General features: G+C 34.1%; 1 protein-coding gene across 1 annotated transcript in view; it reads left to right on the plus strand.

Moving 5' to 3' along the window:
* Window positions 1-25,099, plus strand: part of LOC149791759 (uncharacterized) — a 100,845-nt gene that overhangs the window by 69,825 nt on the left and 5,921 nt on the right. Inside the window, exons 36-50 of the mRNA XM_089970261.1 lie at window positions 365-484; window positions 1,603-1,725; window positions 2,054-2,271; window positions 2,634-2,750; window positions 3,527-3,706; window positions 4,356-4,532; window positions 12,648-12,828; window positions 13,050-13,261; window positions 14,529-14,706; window positions 15,838-15,960; window positions 19,394-19,516; window positions 19,890-20,015; window positions 21,786-21,862; window positions 22,907-23,018; window positions 23,530-23,640. Coding sequence (XP_089826387.1) covers window positions 365-484; window positions 1,603-1,725; window positions 2,054-2,271; window positions 2,634-2,750; window positions 3,527-3,706; window positions 4,356-4,532; window positions 12,648-12,828; window positions 13,050-13,261; window positions 14,529-14,706; window positions 15,838-15,960; window positions 19,394-19,516; window positions 19,890-20,015; window positions 21,786-21,862; window positions 22,907-23,018; window positions 23,530-23,640 — 2,178 coding nt within the window. The remainder of the gene's footprint in view (window positions 1-364; window positions 485-1,602; window positions 1,726-2,053; window positions 2,272-2,633; window positions 2,751-3,526; window positions 3,707-4,355; window positions 4,533-12,647; window positions 12,829-13,049; window positions 13,262-14,528; window positions 14,707-15,837; window positions 15,961-19,393; window positions 19,517-19,889; window positions 20,016-21,785; window positions 21,863-22,906; window positions 23,019-23,529; window positions 23,641-25,099) is intronic.

Genomic DNA, 25,099 nt, shown 5'->3' on the forward strand with positions numbered 1-25,099 from the left:
CTGCAGGAATATTGACTATATTGATTTTCTTTTTAATGTTTCACTTTTTGTCAGTTCATGAGATTAACAAGTTTCAAAAAAGTCTTTTAAATCTATTCAGTTGTACACTATATTTTCCAGTATGTAACACAAAAAAAGAGATTAGAAAATAGGTATGCTAATGGAGATTTCCAACATTTCTATTTTATTTTTACCAAATTGGTTTTTTGGTTGCAGTAAGAAATATTATAAATGCTCAAGGTGATACTTTTTGCATATTTCTAAGTGTTTCAAATTTTAGTACTTGTTTTTTTTTTTACATTCTGTGAATACATAACTTTCTCTGCTTATTTGGTATTTAATAAACTCTACGTTATCTTCATAGATGATGACGAATGTGCATTGAAACACTGCCCATATTCGGCCTACTGCACAAACACACCCGGATCATTCTACTGCACTTGCAAGGAGGGTTATAGAACCACAGGTCCACAGTCTTGTGAAGGTATAATGTTTTTTGCTGCTCTTTATTGGGCACACCTATTTTGCCATAAGGAACCGATTTTATGTCAGTTGCCAACCTCTATCCCCCATGTAAATATAATTTTTGTGAAGAATTTCCCCCATTACACTAAGGTGAGGTGAAATACACAAAAATTCAGCTGTAATGAAAAAGCACCTGACTATTCCCTACCCCTTGGCATGGCACCCGGGCAAGTTGCCCCAGTTGCCCCATACCTAACGCTGCCAATACAGTCTAAAGTTTCTATCAGAATAATGGATTCTTTTCATTGAAAAAACATATAATCCATAAATTATGACAATGAATATTTGATTCAGTTTAACAGGATGGTTAAAATCACAGTTTAAAATTAAATAATAATGCACCCATGATTCTTTCAAACCTCTATTTTTGGAACATTGGCTCTGGTCTGATCCTAGGAAGATTATTTTCATATGCGTCTTTGCTTGTAAGTTTAAGTTTATAATTATTTACTTCTACCCATAATCGATTTCCCATATTTATGCTAACAGACTACAAATAAATTCAACAACAGATGAAAATAACATTTATTTATAATATCTAGTATGTCCCTTAGATCATGTGACCAAATACAAGCTGCATGCTATGCAACAGATCTACTGTTAGATTTTGCTGTGAAAGATCAGGATATATGCTGTGACAGATCACATCTGAGTGTTAAATTTTGCTGTGACAGATCACATCTGTGTGTTAGATTTTGCTGTGACAGATCACATCTGAGTGTTGGATTTTGCTGTGACAGATCACATCTGTGTGTTAGATTTTGCTGTGACAGATCACATCTGAGTGTTAGATTTTGCTGTGACAGATCAGGATGTATGCTGTGACAGATCACATCTGAGTGTTGGATTTTGCTGTGACAGATCAGGATGTATGCTGTGACAGATCACATCTGAGTGTTGGATTTTGCTGTGACAGATCACATCTGAGTGTTAGATTTTGCTGTGACAGATCAGGATGTATGCTGTGACAGATCACATCTGAGTGTGATACTTGGGTAAGATCAAGCATAATCTTGAGTAACACAGACTGGGTTGCATCGGTTAAAAGATGATTTATTTTGGTTAACTTTTCTTCAGATATCGACGAGTGTGCTGAGGGTACAGATAACTGCGATGAAAATGCCCAATGTGTCAATTTGGATGGGTCCTTCTACTGTCGCTGCAACAGAGGGTTCCGGTTTGATGGACAGAAGTGTACTCGTAAGTCATATATTTTGAAATATACTTAGATTACCATAGATACTTTGACAACAAGAAAGAGACAACAGTGGATATAGAGTGAAAAATATACATCTGTTTTTTACATTCTACCTACATATCTGCTACATACCAAATATATCAACCTATCATACTTAACGAGTTGAATATATATATATATATGTATATATATGTATGTGTATATATATATATATATATATATATATATATATATATATATATATATATATACACACTTTGATGTTTGACCGATCCATCTATTCAGTTATTTGTACATTTGATCATTTAATGTCTGACTCTTTTACCTTAGCTTTGGGGATGTGCGCTTGTTTTGGAGACCCTCACTGTCTGACGATGGACAATCGGCTAATGCACTTCCAGGGTCTCTGTCAATACACAATGGCCAGGGATGGATGTAATGGCAGCCAGCCCACGTTTGAAGTCCTTACACAAAACTGGCAAAAGGAACTAGTTGGCGTCACGGAAGCTTCTTGGGTGAAGAACATCACGTTCAACATTGCAGGACATGTGAGTATTATTCTTTTATTCTTTGTACATTATCAGGGATTAAGTTTTATGTGAGCCAAGAAAAGGAAATAATTATTTTAAATGTCAAAGCTCTGTCTCAAAATTGTGTTTAAAATGAACCAAACTCAAAAACCAATTCTTGCAGCATGACATTTTTTATCTTTATTGTCCTCTTTACACTGGGTAATTTTTTATTACTCTTAACAAAATCCCAGACATGCTTAACTTGAGAACACCAATCAATTTGGCATTCTGAATAGTTTTGTGTCTTTAAGAATTTTATTCACATAGTAAACTCTCATGTCTCAACCATCTTGTGCCTTTCCTGTTAAACTCATATCTATAGTTTGATTGTATTTCAGAAAATAGAACTGATGCAAAACAAGGAGGTCAGAGTTGATGGCATAAAAATAATAATCCCATTCATAACAAGAGAAGATCGTGGTGCCATCTACATCAGATTGGCAGGAAAATATGTGGTAAGTCATAACATGTGTCCATTCAGATTTATTCCTGTGGGAGGATCACCAAAAATGTTTCTGCCATCTTTATGACACATACTGTATATACTCACTTATTATGCGAGTCCAACTGGAAACTGCACAGACCCAGCTCTGCCTGTGCATAATGTGCCAGAAGATCTGGTCTGTCCAGTTTGTTAGGAGTATTCTTTAAAACGAATGACATAGTCCCTGATATTCCATCGTATTGTGAAAAGACATTCCAGGTCAGGAAATAGGACTGATGCAATGAAAGGAGGTGAGAGTCAGTGGCGTAAAAATAATAATCCCATTCATAACAAGAGAAGATCATGGCAACATCTACATGTACTTCGGATTGGCAGGGAAATATGCGATAAGTTTATATTATTGATTTTTTCCTATCAGATTTCTTCCTGTGGGACGATTACCTGCTGTTGCATAATGTGTTGGAAGATCTGGGTCTGTACAGTTTGTTTGGAGTATTCATTAGGACAAATGACATAGACCCTAATATTTAAGCATATTGTGCAAAGGTAGATCATGGTCATTAAAGTGTTTACAGATTCAAAACTTGTTATTAGAATGAACCAGTGTGGCATTTCCTTCTAGAGCATTTGCATTTAGATTTGATACCCATATAACTGATGGCAGTTTTTCTCTACTAATGGGTTTCATTTTATTAGCATTTCAGTGACCTAGAAAATTAGCACAAAAATATTAACTATCAAAGTTTTCGGATTATTTTAACTGATATTTCCTTTCTGCTTTTGTAGGAAGTGTACGCACGATATCTGAACGGTATACAGCTTAACTGGGATGGAGAACAGAATGTGGAATTATATGTACCAGGATCTTACAAGGACAAAATATGTGGTCTGTGTGGCAACTACAATGGCAACCCAGCAGATGACTGGATGGTGGGACCTGCATGTCCAGAAAAACAGGGAACAATTGTGAGTGTCACACTGACTTTTGATGAATTTGTCTGGGGTTCGAATCATTGTCATCAGATGTAGAGGGTCAGCTAAAATATTTGTGTTGAATACTCCAAAGAAATGATTGTTCAGGATATACCATTCTCCCGATTACCCCTTAACATTTTTTTATCACCAATTCGTAAGCAAACTCTAGTTCGGTAGGTTAATTCAAATCAGGTATTGAAACATTTACTTTAAATCTTGTGAAGCAAGGTATGATTTGCTCCTTTAAATTATTTACACCTTCAATACACCAGTTATATTGGGCAATATTTGAAAATCAAAATTTGCCATGCTTATTCTGAGTTGATCATTGACACATTTTTGATGATGCATTATAAAACCCATTCTGTATTCTCCCTCTCTCTTTCTCTCTCTCTCTTTAAGAAACATTGTATTCCATTATTTTTTAATATGGTATTATTTACTGGTGGTCAGTATAATCAGGCTAAGCAAGCATACCATAAGCTATGAACCTGGGATTGATTCCCATTTCTTCTTCCATATATATATATATATATATATATATATATATATATATATATATATATATATATATATATATATATATATATCATAGTCTGTATCAAACACTTAAGATTGTGAAGATTTGTTCTATTGTCAGACTGACAACCTGAATTTGTTTGGGAACTCTTGGACAGTAACAGGGAAGATTAACAGTGAACCAAACTGCAATGTGAGCTGTTCTCCTAAAAATGACTCTGGTCTGTGTGCGGGAGACGAACTAAAGCTTGCTGAGTATTACTGTGACCTTCTGCTCAACAAAAATGGCTTTTTCAAGGTATAATAGTAGCTTTCATCTTTCATTCGAAAGAAAATTAAACAAATGTTCTTATACATGTTCTGCCCCAACAAACTTATGTTTGTCTAGAGGGTGCCTAATGCAAGTTTAAATGTTTTGTGAATGCAATTTGCCCCATTATTTTGACACCTCTGAAAGTGCTCATTGAATTCGCCTTAGTAGTCGGTAGCAAAGCGTATAAATTTATTTAGTTAAGTTTTATCTTTAAATAAAGAAATTGTATGTCCTATGTTGGTCTTTTAAATTTGCAGGTGCACGTTTCGGCTTCAAATATGTTACCCAAAGATAATACCTAAGAAGAATCACTTCTTTGCAAATGTCAGTAAGACCTTGCTATAGCACACTCCCTTATAACACAAATTTGGATATAACATGGTCATAGTGTGGCTCCTGAAATTTCATATACATGTATTTTTCTTGTACAGAAAGAAAAATATTTCTTAAAAGTATGAAAAAAATATAAAAAGTTTATCATTTTGTGGAAGAGATCATGCATGAATAATACTTGACAATCATGGCATGGCACCTGAAAGTTTATATGTATTTTTCTCATACACAAAAAAATAGTTTTTTCTTTATAAAAGAATTTTTGTTATTGCTTGCAAAATATACAATCTGGCAATTGTTTGTACACCTCTCCTTTGATAACTCACACACAACAGGGTCCACAAACATAGACCACACTATAAGCAAGGCGCGAGTTACTGAGGGACCTCCAAAAATTTGGAAAAGATCACTTTGACATCAAGAAAACGGGGGGGAGGGGGAAGTGGCGTTAGAAAACTGGGCTGTTTATTGACTGAATCCTCATTTTACAATCACGTTGATAATAATTTTTAATAACACGCTCTTTCTAATGAAGTTGTTCATTATTCTGTTTAAATAACATTTATTTTCAAAATGACCAACATATGAAAGATCATTCCAACTGGTTTCAACAACCATTATATGTATGTGAAAAATCTGTGTATTACATCACTGCCTTTTGTTTTCTTGATGAGTCTGGTTCCCATAGTAGTGTTTAATATTATCCTGCCAAATCGGGATTCCCAGGAGCAGGGAACTAGACTAGCTGTTGATACATGGCCAAACAAGATTCCTTTTTTTCCTCAAAAACATGTGATATTTATTTAGAAGTGACAATCATCTGCGTTGAAACTCAATTTTTGTATTGTTCAATTAGTGCAATATTGATGTCGTGATTTGATTGGAAGTAATAATGAAACTTCTTATCATCCTTGAGTATATCTCTAAGTGCCAGTTCAAGAATTCTCCAAAACTCGCTTGCCAACAATGAAACTTCTTATCATCCTTGTGAAATCAAGCTCTTTATTTTACAAAGTATTCATTTTGCTTGGCTGCCTTGTTATCTTTGGTCACAGTTATGAAAGAGTCGGTTAATTTAAGGCAGTTTATGTAACATACAAAATAACATTTATAAGTGTTTGATTGATCAAATGAAGTGAGTTCACCTGACATACAACCGGGGCCGCTAGATTTTAAGTTTGTTTGATTTTTGTTCCTTTCAACTTTTCTTTTATGCCACCTCCTTTATTTGATTCAAAACACATAATTAAAGTGATAATACAAAGGAGGTCAGCTTTTAATTCAGTGCAGCAATACATCAAATACTTCCAGAAGTCAGTTATCAAAACAAGGTCGGCACTTAATTAGGTTCTCATAGAAACCCTCAAGGACATAGCTGTTATGGTAGATTTATGCATTTCACGTTTAATTTCAAGAATACACATTGCATTTATGATCATTACACTTAAAAAGAACTAAAAGATAGAACTAGAACACAAATTTCAATTGATACAAAAATTTATTTGTATTTATTAAACTACTGCCTCCACTCAGCATAATTGACATTTTCATTGATCGAAATTTCCTTACATATTGTTAATTGCGGTGTACTAGGAAAGAAATGATATTTCATAGTGTTGATTAAAATTTCCAGGTCCTATCTACCGTTTTTGACGATAAAATGAGTGATACTTTCCAGGTCCTATCTACCGTTTTTGACGATAAAATGAGTGATGCTTCAAAGTTTCTGTTACCAATTTTGACTGCAATTTTCTTCAAGTTCAACAAATAGGGATCAATTTTTGGGGTATTTTCTAGTTTAAAAAAATGGGATCCACACCTGACCCCACATTATAAGCAGGTTCGCGAGTTATCAGGGCATGAGTTATCGAGGGAGTGGTGTAATTGGCAACTCTGTTGGCTGTTTAAACTTGTATATACAACCATTGGTTTGGAGTGGAAAAATTCATGAAAGGAAGCCACAAACTTGATATAAAATGCACTGAAATTTTTCAATTGTTGCGTAAACCAGTTCTTTGTCCATATTGACAAATCATCTAAACAGTGCATTGTTATATTATAATCCGCCTACCTTGACATCTAGTATGAGTACTTTATGTTGTGAGATTTTTGCTTTTGTTGTTGTTGACATTTCTGGTAACAGAGATCAATCTGGCCGCTCACTAGTAATTAATACACAGACTGACATTTGTATGTGGATAGTGAGTAAAATTCCTTTTCTTTTCACCCGGATTAAAATCCGTCAGAACACTCATATTTTCTTTAATCATCCCTGTCATCAGACCAGAACACCTGCATCTATCATTTGTTGACCCTTTGTTAAATTCCTAATGTATCATGAAAGGCAGCATCACTCTGATACCACAAATGTAAAAACAAAAAATCTTTCATGTTAGTCTATTCAATAGGTAGGGAGGAACAGTAACTAGAAGAAACCAAGCAACAGCCAATTCCTTTCTAAAAATGTACCCAGATAAAATAGTTTGCTGAAATTTCAAAAGAAACAGATTACCTTTGAAGCACCAATTGTTATGAAAACATACTTAGCAAATGGAAAAAATCCATTTCAGTCATGCAATACAATTATTTGATGTTGCCTCCACAATAAAAAATGGGCATTTGTTTGGTTCTCCGAAGCTGTTCTTTAGCAGTGACTTCAAAAATGCATGCACACTTCATCAAAGAAAGCCAACTACAATCTTCAATAAAAATAAAGAACCTTTCTTCAAAGGAAGTCAGTACCAAACTTTAAAAAAAGCAATGGAATCTGATGGATTTTTGCATTTTCCAATGTGACTGGAACATGTTAACTGTGACGTGTGGACCAATGGCCATATGTCTCAGATTGCAACAGTGAGTCAATCAGACTCTGTAAGCCAGAAGTTCTTTGTACACCACACCACGCACACACTCCCCTGAATAATCATTCTCAGTGTAGTGTCACAATTCACTTGGTGCCCAGTACAGTACCCCAGTACACACGGGATGTGGATTCACATTGTTTTCAGTCCTTTGCCACTCAAAAGGAGCACTTAATAGGTGTTTTAAAGAGACTGTATCCCAAGTGACCATATCCCAAGTGATCGTATCCCAATCGGTATGTCTTGCGAGCATTGAAGGCTGCCCCATAGACAGTCTTCACCAGCTAAATCTCAGACTGCACATGATGCATGAGTGTCATCACACTTACATAAAGATGACAAAGGTTGCTCACAAGTTCCATCTTATTTACTATTACAAGAGAAGACTTCCTTCAGGGCATTAATCGAGAAAGTATTTTACTTGTTCCTCCTTCTTCTTCATCAACAGATTGATCCGGCATCAGTTGATTCAATAACCAAGAGCCGTGAACTACTTTTCAAACTGCTACCACTCTCCACCTTGTTCACATGTACACACCAGTAGTAGACAAGAGACATTGTCAAAACTTTACTCCATACGCCTGGACTGGATGTTGTTTAATGACACACAACAGTTGTTGTTGAATATCGTGTTTTATGTTGGTCTTAATCTTGTTGGCATTTGTTCAACAAGTTGAAACCAGTTTCTCATATCCCTCTTCGACTCGTCATGACACACGTCGGGGTCTATTTCCTGAATGGCATGCATCCTAAACAGAGCTGCTTAGCACAACTTGTATATTGCCATAACAGCTGCAACAAACTTATGACTGGCAGAAAGAGATGCAGTTCACTTGACTTCCACCTTTCTGAGCAAACAGCATAAAGCCAATGTAAGACTGCAGCCGTTTTCTTCTAAACTCCTCTTCAATGGCCAGGTCAAGGAAATATGTAAACCAGTCATCAAAGAGATAACTGTCTCTCATACACAGCCATAGCCACTGCAAAGGGATTTTCAAGGAAATAAACAAAAGCATGGAAAGGACACCATTAGGACACATTAGACACAGAAGCAGTCATACTGATCCTTTACCCCTAGAAGACCACAATTGTCAAGAATGAAAGTGGACAGGTGGCAGAGGGAAATCGGTCATCTTTGTCCTAGTTTTGATGCCCAACCACCAACCCCTGCCCCTACATCAGATATCCTGCTGGTGGGAAGGCTCCTGTTCTTCATTGTTGAATAGGAAAGTATTATTGAAGAAATCTAAATCGCTAGTAAAACATGGTTTAATTATCTGTGGCATTTTTTTTCTTCAAACAGTGAATAACATTTTTCAATTTAGAGCAACAATTTTCAGTAAATAAAAATAATAATAATAATAATATATAGCAAAACAAGAATAATCTAAATTGACAATTGTAAAAAGGAGTTGGTCTGTGGTGAAATTGATAAAGTTATTATATATGCAATGTAATTTTAAAATCAACAATTCTCTTGAAAGCTGCATGGAATTCTTATAATTCCTAGATTTTTGTTGTTCAGTTCATTTGGAATATTTAACACATATTAAAATAAAATTAATATCGAGTTTGGTAAGCTGATTTAAATAGATAATTTTGGAAAAAAAATTGAAAATGCTATTTACTTCTTTCCAAACATTATTCGCCTTATTCAGTACAAAAAAATAAAAGAGTATTGTTTTATTTAATCCACTTGCTACAGCAATATTTATTTCAATTTAGTTTACATGCCCTTCAAAAAACAAAAATTTGAAAGGAAAATTTGATTCCTTATTTTACACTGAAAGTATTTTGATTCCTTTTTTTATTTCTTCAGGAAAGGAAACATAAATGTCTTTTTTTAATAGTTGCCTGCTATATTCCATCCCTTGATGTTTGGGTTTTAGAAATTACATTTGCATCAATTTAATCTATTTTACATAATTTGCTTTCTTGCTTAGGTATTTTTGCTGTAATTTTGAACAGATCTAAATGTTCCTCTTATCTGATAGTTTTGTTTAAAATCTATATTTAAAGATAGTTTACCAAAAGGTGACTAAAATGTCCATATTTCTGTATTTAGTTATACAGTGGTCCCCCTCTTATACAACCACCCCTTCTTCACTGGGAAAGTGGCCTTATAAGACGGGTGGTCTTTCCAGAGGGGTCTAAATTTGTTGTGAGAAGTATATGTAATGTACGTAGTAAGAAAGCTGCATACCTCAAAGCATTTAATATCTTCATTTAGTATCTTCATTTAAAAGTAACATTAATTATTAAAGGGTTCTTCTTCTTATAATAATGGACTTATTTCAACTGAATATACATTAATAGTTCTTATTCTTGGCATAAGTTTGATATGCAAGTAGGTTTTGTTGTCATGCACATTGCAAAACCATTCAAAAACGTCATTTAAATCTTGGTACATACATAATTCTCTTTCCATTTGCTCCATTTTCCCACTGCTGCTGAATTAAACCTGCTTATCAGTTACAGTGTTGTTAATTCGAGTCTTTTCTACATAAAATTGTTTGGCAAGTCCCGCCTCCCCACCTCACCCGATGTCGTCAAGTAGAATAACCAACTTCTAAAATAACATGTCTCCATTTACATGATGACGTTAATGTTTGGTAATGATTTATTTGGATGTTGCTAACTGTATGCAATTAAATTATGCAGACAAAACTTTTGTCTAGTGGATGAAAGGCATTCTTTGTAAAGGAAGCAATAAATGTGTTGTCACATGATTTTTCTGTCTTAGTTTGGTACCCTGATTTGTTCAAGGTTAATTTCTGTGTGTGTGTGTGTTAATGCACAAAATCTGTTTCTAGCCTATGCTGACTCTGTTATGATCTTGAACATTACATCTGGTTGTAATCATCAAAGAGAAGAACTAGCCAGATGTGTGAAGCCCAAAAACTCTATCACATCACTTTGAGCCCATTTCCTGTAAACGGCGGCTTTTATAGATAATGATATAATATTAATCTTAGTCTTACATGTACTTCTTTCAGTAATGGAAACCTGACATTGGGAGACATGAATCGACGATAGATAGATATGATCTGATTACTTACCTTACATCACAATATAAATTAATTATTGGTTCTGTATGCTTTGGAAAACAAAGTGGCCGGTCTTGAGGTGAACATTTTTTCATTTTTGTACTAATATGCTGGCTGCCGGTAGCATTAGAGGGGTGGCTGTTCTTGAGGGTTACTTTTGAATACAAACTCGTCTGTGCCAAAGGATTCTGGTCATAAGAAATGGGTAGCCGCTGGTCAGGGGGACCATTCAAGAGGGGGACTTATGTACCTCAAATTTATTATCAGTTATGTCTTTCATAGTTCTAAAACTTTTCTTAAACCAGTTCCATGTATTGCATAAAATGATATCAATATGCTAAATGTACCTTGCATCAAAATCGGGAAAAAATATCTGGTTAAATATAATTTTTCTAAAACGGAATTTAGGATGTATTCAAACAAGTCAGAACTAAACTTATTTCAAATTCAAAAATGTTTCTAAAATCATGGTACCCCATACTGTTCCATTTCCAACAACTTTTGTAGCTATGGGTTTTTTGGGGATGGGGGGCTATAAAATCTGTAACACACCAGCATTAATATTTTTTTCTGATGAGGAGCACCGTTTGATAAAAATGTAAATATTTATTCAAATTCTTCATTAAATCAGAAATGGGATAAAGTAGAGACAAAAAAGGCGAATTTCAATAATGCTGAGGATTGTATAATTATTTTTCAAACAATGCCAACTAACTCCTTTTTCAAATGTTCAGCATATCTTCTAACACTTATATGTTTCTTCAGATCTAAATTCACTGTTTTATTCATTGATCTTTTGAGAAATTACTTCCAGTCTTGAAAAGGGTTCTTTCCACGTACCAATTTAATAGTAAACGTAAGTTTACATATTTGCTGAAATACACCCTGTGAATATTATTTATGTGTTTTTGACATTCACTCTCAATCCAAGATCATTAAATCTTTCTTTTTTTGTTGAGCAATTTTTGTTTTTCACACCAATGGCTTTATTTCTTTCCATCACAGGTCTAAGAAGGTTAATATTATGATAAAATTAAGATTTGAAATTTACGTTGTACGTAATATGCAAAAATCTATATGCGAGGTTTTTCAGTCAGTATCTTTCAAATTACCATCCTTTCCCCCTTTACTTCTTATTGATCTGGCTCATGCATATGACAATAGTTTGAGTCCTATATTAAAATCCAGTCTGTCAGATAATGAAGATATAACAAGACATCATGTATTTGTGTGTATTTGAACAAACATGCATTAACACAAATTTTGACATTGTTCATTAGATATCAAAATTTTAATATTAAAATCTTTATTTTTGCACAATGTAGTGTGCATGCACACCTCTATGGACAAAATTTATTGAATGTATTAAAAGAAATTAGTTATTGGATGTAATAATAGTATTCGTTTATTATTAAGACTTCAACCACCTTTGTAAACTATAATTTATTTAGTTTTGAAATATTAATGAGACAAAGACCATCCTAAAGTGAGAATTGAAATATATGTGGAACTATAATATTCATTTTTAATTCACTGAATATATATATAGATTTAACAGATTGCTTTTTAATGTCTTACATAATTTTGTTCTTAATTACAGTATTTGTATGTGTGTTTCTTCTAAATGTGTCCATAAGACACCTATGATTTTTATGTTATAAAACATTTTGTTTTAATTTAAATGTATGGACCATGCAATCTGAAATAAATAATTCTTCTCTTATTAATTTCTCTGTTCTTGTTTTTGTAGCAGTTTGATTTAGAATATACATCAGTCATAAAAGCCAATAAAAATGGTATTCTCAGGACAAAATATAAAGTATAGACGTATTGTTCGCATCTAATCTTATTATTTACAGGAGTGTCTGGAAGCCATGCCTGAAGCTGTCTATGAAAAGTACAGACTCAGCTGCGTTTATGACCTGTGCCATGTCGGTCAGGATAAAATGCAGGAAGCATGTAACACTGCGGAGGCTCTCTTGCAGGACTGCAAGATCAACTATGGCATAATCGTGGACCTTAGAAGAGAAGGCTTTTGTGGTAGGCACATATGTATAGAAATATCATTCACTCACCAAGCAAACAACAAGAATTTGATGAAAGGATATTGAAATATTTTAACTGTACTTATACCACGTGCAAGCCATTCGTGGCCATAACACTAGCTTGGTATGGGGAACAAATAACAATTGTATCTTCTTTTTTTATCACAGGTTCTTGATATTAGATGCTTAATTCTTTTTCACTTATTTTCTATCCAGGTGTAACATGTGGTGAAAACATGGAATATTTCAAATGTTACAACATGAGCTCACAGAGGACATGCATGGAGATGGTCAGTACAGATGGGCTGCCAGTGCTTTATGAGTCCTGCTCAGAAGGATGCTTCTGTAAGGAGGGTTACGTTCTGGATGGGAATAGCTGTGTACTGCCCCACCAATGCGGCTGCTTGTATGGAGGCAATTACTACTCAGTGAGTTGTTTTTTTTATGGACTGAATGTTTTATATTTATTTTAACATGGTTAGCAGTTAGTGACTTTTCTACATGGTGTTGATTGAGAAAAGTTGGTTGTTCTCACCTGATCTTGATTACCTGCTGTAGAAACACAAACTGAATCACCCTTTTAAAAAAATACAGAATATATTCAAAAATAAACATAGTTTTAGTTCCTAATAATTATGCTTATGCAAACGCTTTGTAGCCACGCAGTAAAGAATTCGTCTGATGAATGTGGATTCATCTGAATATATGTTCATACCAGTTCTTATCATGGCAAGTTGTCTTCGTAGAGTACATAGATGGAGACAACATGACACGGTCCAGTGACCAGTACATTTCTGGTTATATTTCTAGTATCAGATTAGAAATATTATCAGATTAGAAATATAAGTATAACATGTCAAAAAATGGGATACAATTAATGAGGATAAATACATTGATTACATCATTGTAAGTCAAAGTTTTCCTTTTACAAGATCTCAAATTAATACTGACTGTCATAAAGTTTGGTTACATTTAACCAAGATATGGTTTATGCATTATGTCTTCACTTAACAAATTGAAAGTCATGTGCCATAATAAATTCTTAGACAGTGTACATGATAATAATCCATATCTATCAAAACCAAATAGATGTATAGCCCCCTTTCTGTGCAGAATGCACAAAGTTTTGTTCTTAATATTCTACCAGGTGCATATCTGCCAGATGTTATCTACTTTTGTGACATATCTAAGCAATATTCCAAACAAGGTCAATAATCAGCTTTTCCATCAGTACTTGATTGAGTTATGTCCCTTGATCAACTATGTATCATCATAATGTTCATATTCTGCATGGTATATTTCAAGTCATGTGACCGAATCTCATCAAGTTTCAATGTAGGCTTTCTTAGACGGATCTTTTCAATAAACCCAGGTTTTGAACACTGATGTTTATGACAAATGAGGTTACTGCAGCCTGAATTTCTCAGCAGGATGTCCCTTAATTATCAGAACCACTTCCCTTGCTGTTTGAATGCAATTTCTTTTATTACATTCTTAATGACACATTAGGTTTTGAAATGCCAATCTGCCTGCTTGAAAAATGTTGCAATTTGATTGGCTGAATTTAAGATTCCATGTTAAAAATGTGTCAAGACTAAAATAATTTCCATTTCTTTAACGCTTCTACACTCGGCTTATTCATTATTGACATTCATTTCAATGTTTTTGAGATTATCCATACTATATCTTATTTAGGTTGGGGAAGTGATCTATGCGGACCAATGTACTGAAAAACGAACATGTCTTGCAAATAGAACTTTTGATATTAAACCTGTAACATGCCATGAAAATGCATTCTGTGGACTACGGGAAGGGGTTTACGGATGTCACTGCCAATATGGTTACTATGGTGATGGTGAACAGACCTGCATAGGTATGTATAATATTTTTCTTATTGCTAACACATCAAACATTTTTCAGATTTTTGCTTTGGCCATTGCTTTCATGTAATGCAAAAACGATAACACTGCCCATATATAGCAACTATTTCTATTCACATGTAACTTCCACATGCATTATTCTTAAATAACTCTTTTGTGTCTCATCAGTTTTTTTTGATAATGATACAAATGGCCTAAAGGAATGTAATATTACTACAAAACTGTATTCAGTCACAAAATACAAAATCATAATTGAAAATGGCTCTGTTACTTCAATCAATACAAACTTATATATATATATATATATATATATATATATGTATATGTATGTATGCATGTATATATACATTTATATATATACTCAGTACAGTACTTTACATATCTATTTGTAACACTATGGCAATTTTTCTGTTAGGCAGACTGAAGGACAGCACAATAAATGTAAGCCATTATCCCTGAGAAAGAAAACATAAGTTAAAACACAAATGTGTCACTTGAATTTTTATTCATTGCAATCAAATGATTTTTATCTCAGCATTACATGACATACAATATCTCCTCAAACAGTCCTTTCAATATCAAGTAAAACGTGAACTCGACTGGTTGAACCATGAACTAGATATGTGGAAACATTATTGTACATATCATATATTCTAGAAATTAGGGGCCCTAAGTGGTCTAAAGCGCTCTCTGTTACGGATCACTGCCATCTCACCTCTGTCTGCGTGTGTTCGAGTCTAGGATTCGGCCAATGTGGGTATGTGAGAAAGCTTGCCAGTAGCTTCTTGTAGGTCGGTGGTTATTCCCGGGGTTTCCCCAGGTTCTTCCTCCACCATTAATACTGGCCATCATGCATAGCCTATCACGTGCTGAAAAATGGCGTTAGACCCACAACAGCAATATCCTAGAAATTATTTGCATATCTTTGTTTTGTACTAAAATGTCTTCAGATGTTGACATCACTACTGCAGATGTTTACAGAAAGATTGACCTACTTGTATTGTAACTGATCTTGCATTGAAGACAATGGCTCCATTTTATATTTTGCCCAAGAAATCTCGATACTATGAAATATGATTGAATGCTTATCAGAACATTATTTTACAGTTTCTTTATTGTTTCAGTCAACCCATGTTTGTCTAACCCATGTAATAGGACAGAAACATGCGTCTTAGACCCTACTCAAACATCAGGCTACAAGTGTCAGTGTCTGATGGGCTATACTGGTGATTGTGGACATTGTGAGGGTAAGTAAAAATTAGATGTTAACTCAATATATATTCAGGACAGAAAAATAGATTTTCATTGTCGTCTTCGTTGTTTTATGCATTGTTTCAAACATTGTTTTTACATACAGCAGCAGAGCTAAAAGAATCTGATGGCCAGATGTCTGGGGCCCTTATAAATCTAGATCAAGCCCCTATCTGATGGCCTGATGTCTGGAGCCTTTCTAAATCTAGATCAAGCCCCTGTCTGATGACCTGATGTCTGGGGCCCTTTTGAATCTAGATCAAGCCCCTATCAGATGGCCTGATGTCTGGGACCCTTTTAAATCTAGATCAAGCCCCTATATGATGGCCTGATGTCCGGGGCCCTTCTAAATCTAGATCAAGCCCCTAGCTGATGTCCAGGGCCCTTCTAAATCTAGATCTTGCCCCTATCTGAATATCTGGGTCCCTTCTAAATCTAGATCTTGCCCCTTTCTGATGTCCGGGGCCCTTCTAAATTTTGATCAAGCCCCTATCTGATGTTTGGGGCCCTTCTAAATGTTGATCAACCCCTATCTGATGTCGGGGACCCTTCTAAATCTAGATCAAGCCCCTGTCTGATGTCTGGAGCCTTTCTAAATCTAGATCAAGCCCCTATCTGATGACCTGATGTCCATGGCCCTTTTAAATCTAGATCAAGCCCCTATTGGATGGCCTAACGTTTGGGGCCCTTTTAAATCTAGATCAAGCCCCTATCTGATGTCTGGGGCCCTTCTAAATCTTGATCAAGCCCCTATCTGGTTGCTTGCTGTCTGGGGCCCTTCTAAATATAGATCAAGCCCCTGTCTGATGTCTGGGGCCCATCTAAATCTAGATCAAGCCCCTATCTGATGACCTTAAGTCTGGGGCCCTTTTAAATCTTGACTAATCCCTATCTGATGTCTGGGGCCCTTCTAAATCTAGATCAAGCCCCTATCTGATGTACAGGGTCCTTCTGAATCTAGATCAAGCCCCTATCTCATATTCAGAACCCTTCTAAATTTAGACCAATCCCCTATCTGATGTCCAGAGCCCTTCTAAGTCTAGATCTTGCCCCTATCTGAATATCTGGGTCCCTTCTAAATCTAGATCTTGCCCCTTTCTGATGTCCGGGGCCCTTCTAAATTTTGATCAAGCCCCTATCTGATGTCCAGAGCCCTTCTAAGTCTAGATCTTGCCCCTATCTGATGTCCAGAGCCCTTCTAAGTCTAGATCTTGACCCTATCTGATGTCCAGAGCCCTTCTAAGTCTAGATCTTGCCCCTATCTGATGTCCAGGGATCTTCTAAATCTAGATCAAGCCCCTGTCTGATGTCGAGGGTCCTTCTAAATCTAGATCAAGCCCCTATCATATTCTGAGTTGCCCATAGTGCCTGTCCAAGCAGAATAGTTATTTAATTTGCCTGAAGGAAACATTAATCCCGCTGACAAAACGCAGCATATTTGTTATGTCTTTCAAAGACCAAGATAAATTATTATTGCAGCCCATCTGTAAATACCTCCTCTGTTTATGAAAATCAGTGCTTAATTGTGTCAAAAGCTATAAACTTTGTGCAAAGTAAAGCATGTGACCTATGAACGAGGAACAGTACTATTTCTATTCTTTGCATTTCATTGGTTACCTTTAATTAGTACCTACCTGTATAGCATGAATAAATAATAAGTTATCCATTGCTCATGCTGACTTGGTAATGCATTGCTGGTTAAATATACTGAGTGTTACTTTTGCAATTGTGTGACAATGAAGTTAGGCTTTTTTGGAATTGTTGCCTCAAAAGCAACCTTAACCCTAAAGGAACTGAGCTCAGTACATTATATTTTTATTCAGTTAGTTCAAAGAGTGATAAATTCTATTTATAGAGAGTGTATGTTTTCTGTTAATCTGATTGTTTTCTGTAATTGTTAGTGTTATAATTAAAGATGACTCATTCACAGTACTATAACATGAATTAATTATGAAAATTTAATCTTACGTTTCTTTTGATTGGCATAAAAAAGATTAATACAGCTGTCTCCCATCATTATGCATTTTGCTATAAAGTGATTCCAGATAAATGCGGTAGAGCTATGAACCCCAAAATCAAAATTATAACTTTTTTGTTTAAATTTAAAAACAATTTTGAACATCTCTCAGCTGAAAGTTTTACATAAAAAATTTCAGTACTTTATTTGGACATTGAACTGGACACTACCAGAACGTGTTTTCACAGACATGGTTTATAACTCTAATTGGCCACTGTTGTATTCAGGCAAGGTAACGTATTGTATTCCTAACAGGCTATTGAACACCTGAAATTACCCATGTCTCTTGTAAGCCATAATTGTCATTGGTACACATGACTCTGATTTTCCTTTAGTGCTAAAGCCACCCCAAAAGATTAGTGACTTTATCTCTGTAAACAGGGCTCACAGATTATGCTTATGACCAGCTTAATGTTGATCTTTATTTATTGATACATGGAAATAGATCACAAAAATGATTTGTGGCAGCATTCTTTTAAACTTGCCTCTGCTTTCTGTAATCTGTTGCAGTGCAGCCCAGAAATGCTATATGTTCATTTGCAAACAATTAAGTGTCACTTTCCGTTAAAATCAGACTTAAAAGTGAGTTTAATCTTGTCAGTAATGACAAGTGAATTAAGAAATTAGATTTTGCAATGGAGATGTCCACTAAAAGGAAGGATTATTTTGTCAATATCATTGTGATTTTAAGGGATTCAGGGAGTAGGGTGTTGAAGAGGCTACAGCTGTGCTACAGGGACATTTTAACTCATTTGACTTTGTTCAGCACTGGATCAAAATTTATGAGCACTGCTCCACTGTTAATTGTAAAACTGATGCTGACATCATCCAGTTCCTCCTAGGTGCCAAAAAAGAAATTTAGATCTCAATCAACAGGAAGTAGAATCTGCAATTTACATCAAAGGACAAGTTCATTGACTGAAATTTCATTTTTATTTTCTGGTTAATAACTAAACCTATACGAGTCAAGAAGCTTAATATATATGCAACAATATGTCAAAGGTCATGATTAGGTTTACGATTATGGTTACTAGCGAATAAATTGTAGTTTGATTACACATTCAATTTCCTTTTCAGGCATAATGATATCAGGTCAAATCAGTACCAGTTAGGGTCATTTTAGTTCACAAAAAAGTTATATACCACTCATACAGCTGCAAATAATATAGACCGTCATCTGTCGTGGCAGGTCAGGATTTATATTATTTCATCTACTGAATATTGCTAACAAAATGGATAAACCCAGATCTGCCAGTGCAATAGTAGATCTGGGTCTGTGCAGTTTGTAGCTGGATCCAGATTGTGAGCAAGTATCGGTATATGTGGTAAGTTAATTTTATCTTATTAAAAACTGGTCATTTGAATGGATGAATAATTTTCCAGATGGTTATTTTTCATTTTTTATTGTAAAGACATAGATGAATGTGCTTCCAACACAGACAACTGTCCATTAAATGCAAAGTGTACAAATCTGGATGGTTCCTTCCGTTGTGACTGCTATGAAAATTATACTTCCAGTTCAAAACGATGTGTTGGTAAGTATAATGTTTATCTTAACCTCACAAATAAAATCCCAAAAGAATTGTTTAACAAATGCCCAATTTTATTTATTTGAAGAAACGCCTTCTAAGTTATGAATGTATTGCCATTTTTACATTGTTAACGTATATGCTGTAATAACATGGTACAAATACCTGACCAGACTTTTCAATACAAATGAGACTCAGTAATATCGCACATTTCTTATTTAGAAACATAGTGTAAATATTATGATTTATATGATGACTCACACTAAATTTACAAAGGTTATATTTGTGTTTGGCTTCATTTAACACCCAACATCAGTAATTTTTCATTTTTTCCTATTCAATATATTTATTATTATTATTATTATTATTATTATTACAGACATCGATGAATGTGCTGTCGGCATATATAAGTGTGGAAATAATTCAAAATGTGTAAATGACATCGGGGGCTATAGCTGTGTATGCTGTAATGGTTTTGCAAGGAACTCAAAAGGAGAATGCGTTGGTGGGTAACAGAGTAAGACGAAAAGTTGCTATATATACTCGCTTATAAGTTGAGTCAATCTGCAAAGTACACAGACACAGACAGATGTACTTTTGCACACTGCTCCAACAGATCTAAGTATATGCAGTTTGTTATGAGTTCACAAATGAGAAAAGGCAATAAAGACCCTGATCAGCTGGCACATTATGCAGCAACAGATTATGGTCTGTGTTCTTTTCAGTTGCACTTGACCCTTAAGTGAGTTTATTTGGTGGCAGTAAATAATATTTGTAATCAGCATGTTCTAGAACTGTCACACTATTCAAATTTTTGCACAGCCATGACATCAAATTTTACCGCAGATAAACATACAATACATTTTGATTTTTTTTCTTCACAATTTCTATTCCATACAGATGTTTTTATTGTTCTTTTGTAATATATAACGAATTTAGACCTAGTTCTCTAATAGATGTGGTGTATTTATTCCTTACCATGTTATATTGTATCAATCGTAAGTAATATAAAAATTCTGTCGCGCATCCCTATTCAATATCCAATTCTTGAAAGGATTGTTTAGTTAAGGCTTTGTTTTGAGCTGAGCTCAATGTAATTACAAATGCATTAGTTGGTAAATATAACAAAGACTTTCATTGGTCACAACATAATAATGTGATCAGGTCTGGCTGTGTTTAGTGTCATCAGTAGTTTGCATGCATGTGTTGCACCCGAAATAATATAATTCTGAAACTCTTCATTAAAATTCATCATATCAGATAAATTGTATACATGGAGACACTGAACCCATTGACCCATCAGTATGTGATGTGTCTTTTGAAGTGTATGTTTTTTCACAAACTTTTATCAAGCATTTCAAATGAACCAACTAACCTTTATTCACATTCCAGTTAAACATCAGGATGACAAAAAACCAAAGTGATTGAAATTTCTAAAAAGGAAGGATAACCAGAAACCAAATCAATTAAAAAAAGTAACATATTTTATATAGACCCTGATCTCAGAGCCAGAAGCTCCAAATCTACCATGAGACATATTGGGATACAGCAATTTCACTAGGGCTTGTACCAAATGAAATTAGGACGAAAGATTAATGGATATAGTGTTTGGAAAAGGATGGTCCAAAGACTAACATTATAACACTTTAACCCCTAATCCTACAGTGTAAGACATTGACTCTTATCGTTACAATGGATTTGGGAGTAGGAGATAGATCATGCCCCTCCCCAATCATAATTGTCAGGTTCACTCTTGCTTTGTATGGCTAATGAACCCCCATCACTGTAACCATTTACCAATAGTCTTAATTCCATTTGTAACAGTTATATATAGGTAGCCTAACCTATTAATGAACACACAGATAGCTTTAAAGAAATGAAAATTGGTTACTCATGAGTCTGAACAATAATGATTCGGACAAACTATGTTGAACTTATTCATCAAAGCTTCAAATCCTGGAGTCTTTTTTATTCCAACAAAACAGCATTTGCTTTGAATATTTAGTTTCTACTTGGAATACATGTTCCCCATTAGATCAACTATCAAGTCCATGCTGTAGAATGTTTAAAACAGGAACTGTATGTTGCTGAAACATACAGTTACATAATTCTTATTATTTATCTGTGTAAATCTAGTGAAGCTTAATGTGAATTTAAAGAGAACCAGTCTAGTAAATCTAGTGAAGCTTATGTGAATTTAAAGAGAACCAGTCTAGTAAATCTAGTGAAGCTTCATGTGAATTTAAAGAGAACCAGTCTGTTTATTTTTTCCCAGAAACTACTTCAGCAGTTGCAAATAGTGGACCCAAGTGTTGTATTTGCGTGACATATGATTGTGAAAGACCAGGAAAGGTAATTTTAATATTTAATCATTTTTGTTCAAATCTCTGATGTGTGTGTGTGTGTGTGTGTGTGTGACTCTTTGATCAGAAATAGTATATACTGACTGACATGCTCCTATTAATGACTTCTTGTACTTTATTGTTTTGTTGTGACTTGAGAGTGAGTCAGGCTTTCTATAAATTCCAATTACTTACAAAAATGATTCTTCATGTTTTTAAAACCGCTTTACACACCTCATCATAATTAATATCACTACATTGAACTAAGTTATAATTCAGTTTTCAATTTACTTAAGTCATCAAAGTTTTACAAAATGATAAAAGAATAATATGTACATAAATTTAGCCCTTGAAATAAGAGGAGTTATTTCATAATATAAAAATGTTTAACCAGATACCTTCCAAATATAGACGTTTTCTTAAGCAAGTCAATGAACATATATTTTATCATTTAGAACATTCTTCCATCTGTAAATGTGAATTGCCTCATCGTTTGTAAAAGGGTGCAATACAGCACGTCATAAAATGGTTTCATAATATTATTTTACATCTATGCCACGAGTAACTAGCATATCTTTTAGCTTCTATTCTTTTTTGGAAGATGTATTCACTTTACACCAATCGGTACTTAAGACTTTAGTTAACGGAAACATCAGATTGCACGGAGACTTTATCTTGATGTTGTCTACACAATCAATCATGATGTTGTCTAAACAAATCCAGCATTTTGTTTTTATTGAGTTTGCTTCTTTTATATTACAAACACTTACATGGAGTATATCCATGCTTTTAGTGCACCTATGCTGTTATGAAGTTCACCTATGACTTCACCTGTAGGCCTTTTAAGCATCTTTAAATCAGCAATATTTAAATGGATCATGTCATTATTATGATGAATTGTTCATATGTAGACCTCGACCATTAAGGTGAGGGTCTACTATCTGTTATTATTCTACATCTCTCAGCATGCATGTGATATCTGTTTTATGTAGCTCTGTATTAGTATGCCTATACATTAGATACGCTTAAATTATAAACTTTTCTGTTGGACTAGGTATGTGATGAAGATGGAGTAACGCACAATAGTTTTAAGGACATGGTAATCAGCAGATGTGAACAAAATAAGGAAGATGAAAAAGCTGTGGATTATTTTGGAAAATGTGAAGGTAGTTTTCCAGGTTTTAATATTATTATGGAAAATCTCAAATTAATTATCTGGGTTTTAGCAATTTTTTGTCAAATGTTAAGTTAGTTTTCTGAGTTTTAACATTATTTTGGAAAATATCTTTGTAGTTTTCTGGGTTTTAACATTTAAAAAAAAAACTTTCAATATAGTTTTCTGGGTTTTAACATTATTTTAATATTACAAATGCACAAAACCCTCACTGAAGGGGAAAGAACAAACTCATAATACTTCAAAAACTTTGCATTATGAAATGAAGTAATGCCTATTTGATTCCATGTTTTGTTTTTCTTCAACTTTCAGTAGCAGTGGGCAAATTTACCAGTGAAAAGTCTGATGGGAACAGTTTTATGTAGGACTTAAGGACTACATTCATTTTATAATAATAAATAAGGAATCGCAATTTTGATAATGATTAGCCTCAGCACATCATTATTCATAATTAATGACTATGTAAGACAATATATATGTATATATATTCCATACTTTTAAAGCCTCGTGTGCCAATGTTAAGTGTCCCAAGTACCAGACATGTGCGCTCAACAAGAAGACTGGGAAGCCCACTTGTGAGTGCGAGTCTTGCACCACACAAGAAATGCAGAGCTGTAAGTTATTAATAGCAATAAAACCTATTTACCCATTTAAAACATGTACTCAATTGCAAACAGCATACACAAAAACCTGTCATAGCCTCCTGTGCCAGCAAAACTGACTTCAAGGTCTGAACCTACTCTCACCATCAAATTCAGAAACACATGAGAATTATGATGTCAGAGTGGTATGTGCTTTGGCTTTTGAGTAAGAGAGATGTTTATGACATTTAGTCTATGTCCTTGTTGTTTGAAATCATAGATCAAAACCCCAAAATTTAAGACGATGAACTATCTTTGCATTATGTAATGTTAAATTCTAACTGATTCTGTTTTGCAGTGAGGTACATATTATAAACAGTCAGGTACACATTATAAACAATTATATACAATGAGTGTATACAGTCAGGTACATATTATAAACAATTATATACAATGAGTGTATACAGTCAGGTACACATTATAAACAATTATATACAATGAGTGTATACAGTCAGGTACACATTATAAACAATTATATACAATGAGTGTATACAGTCAGGTACACATTATAAACAATTATATACAATGAGTGTATACAGTCAGGTACACATTATAAACAATTATATACAATGAGTGTATACAGTCAGGTACACATTATAAACAATTATATACAATGAGTGTATACAGTCAGGTACACATTATAAACAATTATATACAATGAGTGTATACAGTCAGGTACACATTATAAACAATTATATACAATGAGTGTATACAGTCAGGTACACATTATAAACAATTATATACAATGAGTGTATACAGTCAGGTACATATTATAAACAGTCAGGTACACATTATAAACAATTATATACAATGAGTGTATACAGTCAGGTACAGTCAACAATTAGATACAATAAGTGCCTGTTGTCAGGTACATATTACAAACAGTTATATACAATAAGTATATACAGTCAGGTACATATTATAAACAATTACATACAGTAAGTGCATGCATTTAGGTACAGAGTATAAACATTTAGAATAAGTGGATAGAGTCAGATACATATTATAAACAATTATATACAATAAGTACCTGCAGTCAGGTACATATAATAAACAATTAGATACAATAAGTATATCCAGTCAGGTACCTATTATAAAAAATTATATACAATATGTGCATAAAGTTGGGTACAGATTATAAACAATTAGATACAATAAGTGGATACAGTCAGGTTCATATTATAAACAATTATATACAATACGTGCATACTGTCAGGTACATATTAACAATTAGATACAATAAGTGCCTGCTGTCAGGTACATATTATAAACAATTATATACAATAAGTGGATACAGTCAGGTACAGAGTATAAACAGGTACAGTAAGTGGATACAGTCAGGTACATATCAACAGTTAGATAAATAAGTGAATACTGTCAGGTACATATTATCAACAGTTAGATACAATAAGTGGATACAGTCAGGTACATA

Source organism: Sinohyriopsis cumingii, chromosome 9, assembly GCF_028554795.1.
Source record: "Sinohyriopsis cumingii isolate HCF-2022 chromosome 9, ASM2855479v2, whole genome shotgun sequence".
Lineage (NCBI taxonomy): Eukaryota > Metazoa > Mollusca > Bivalvia > Unionida > Unionidae > Sinohyriopsis > Sinohyriopsis cumingii.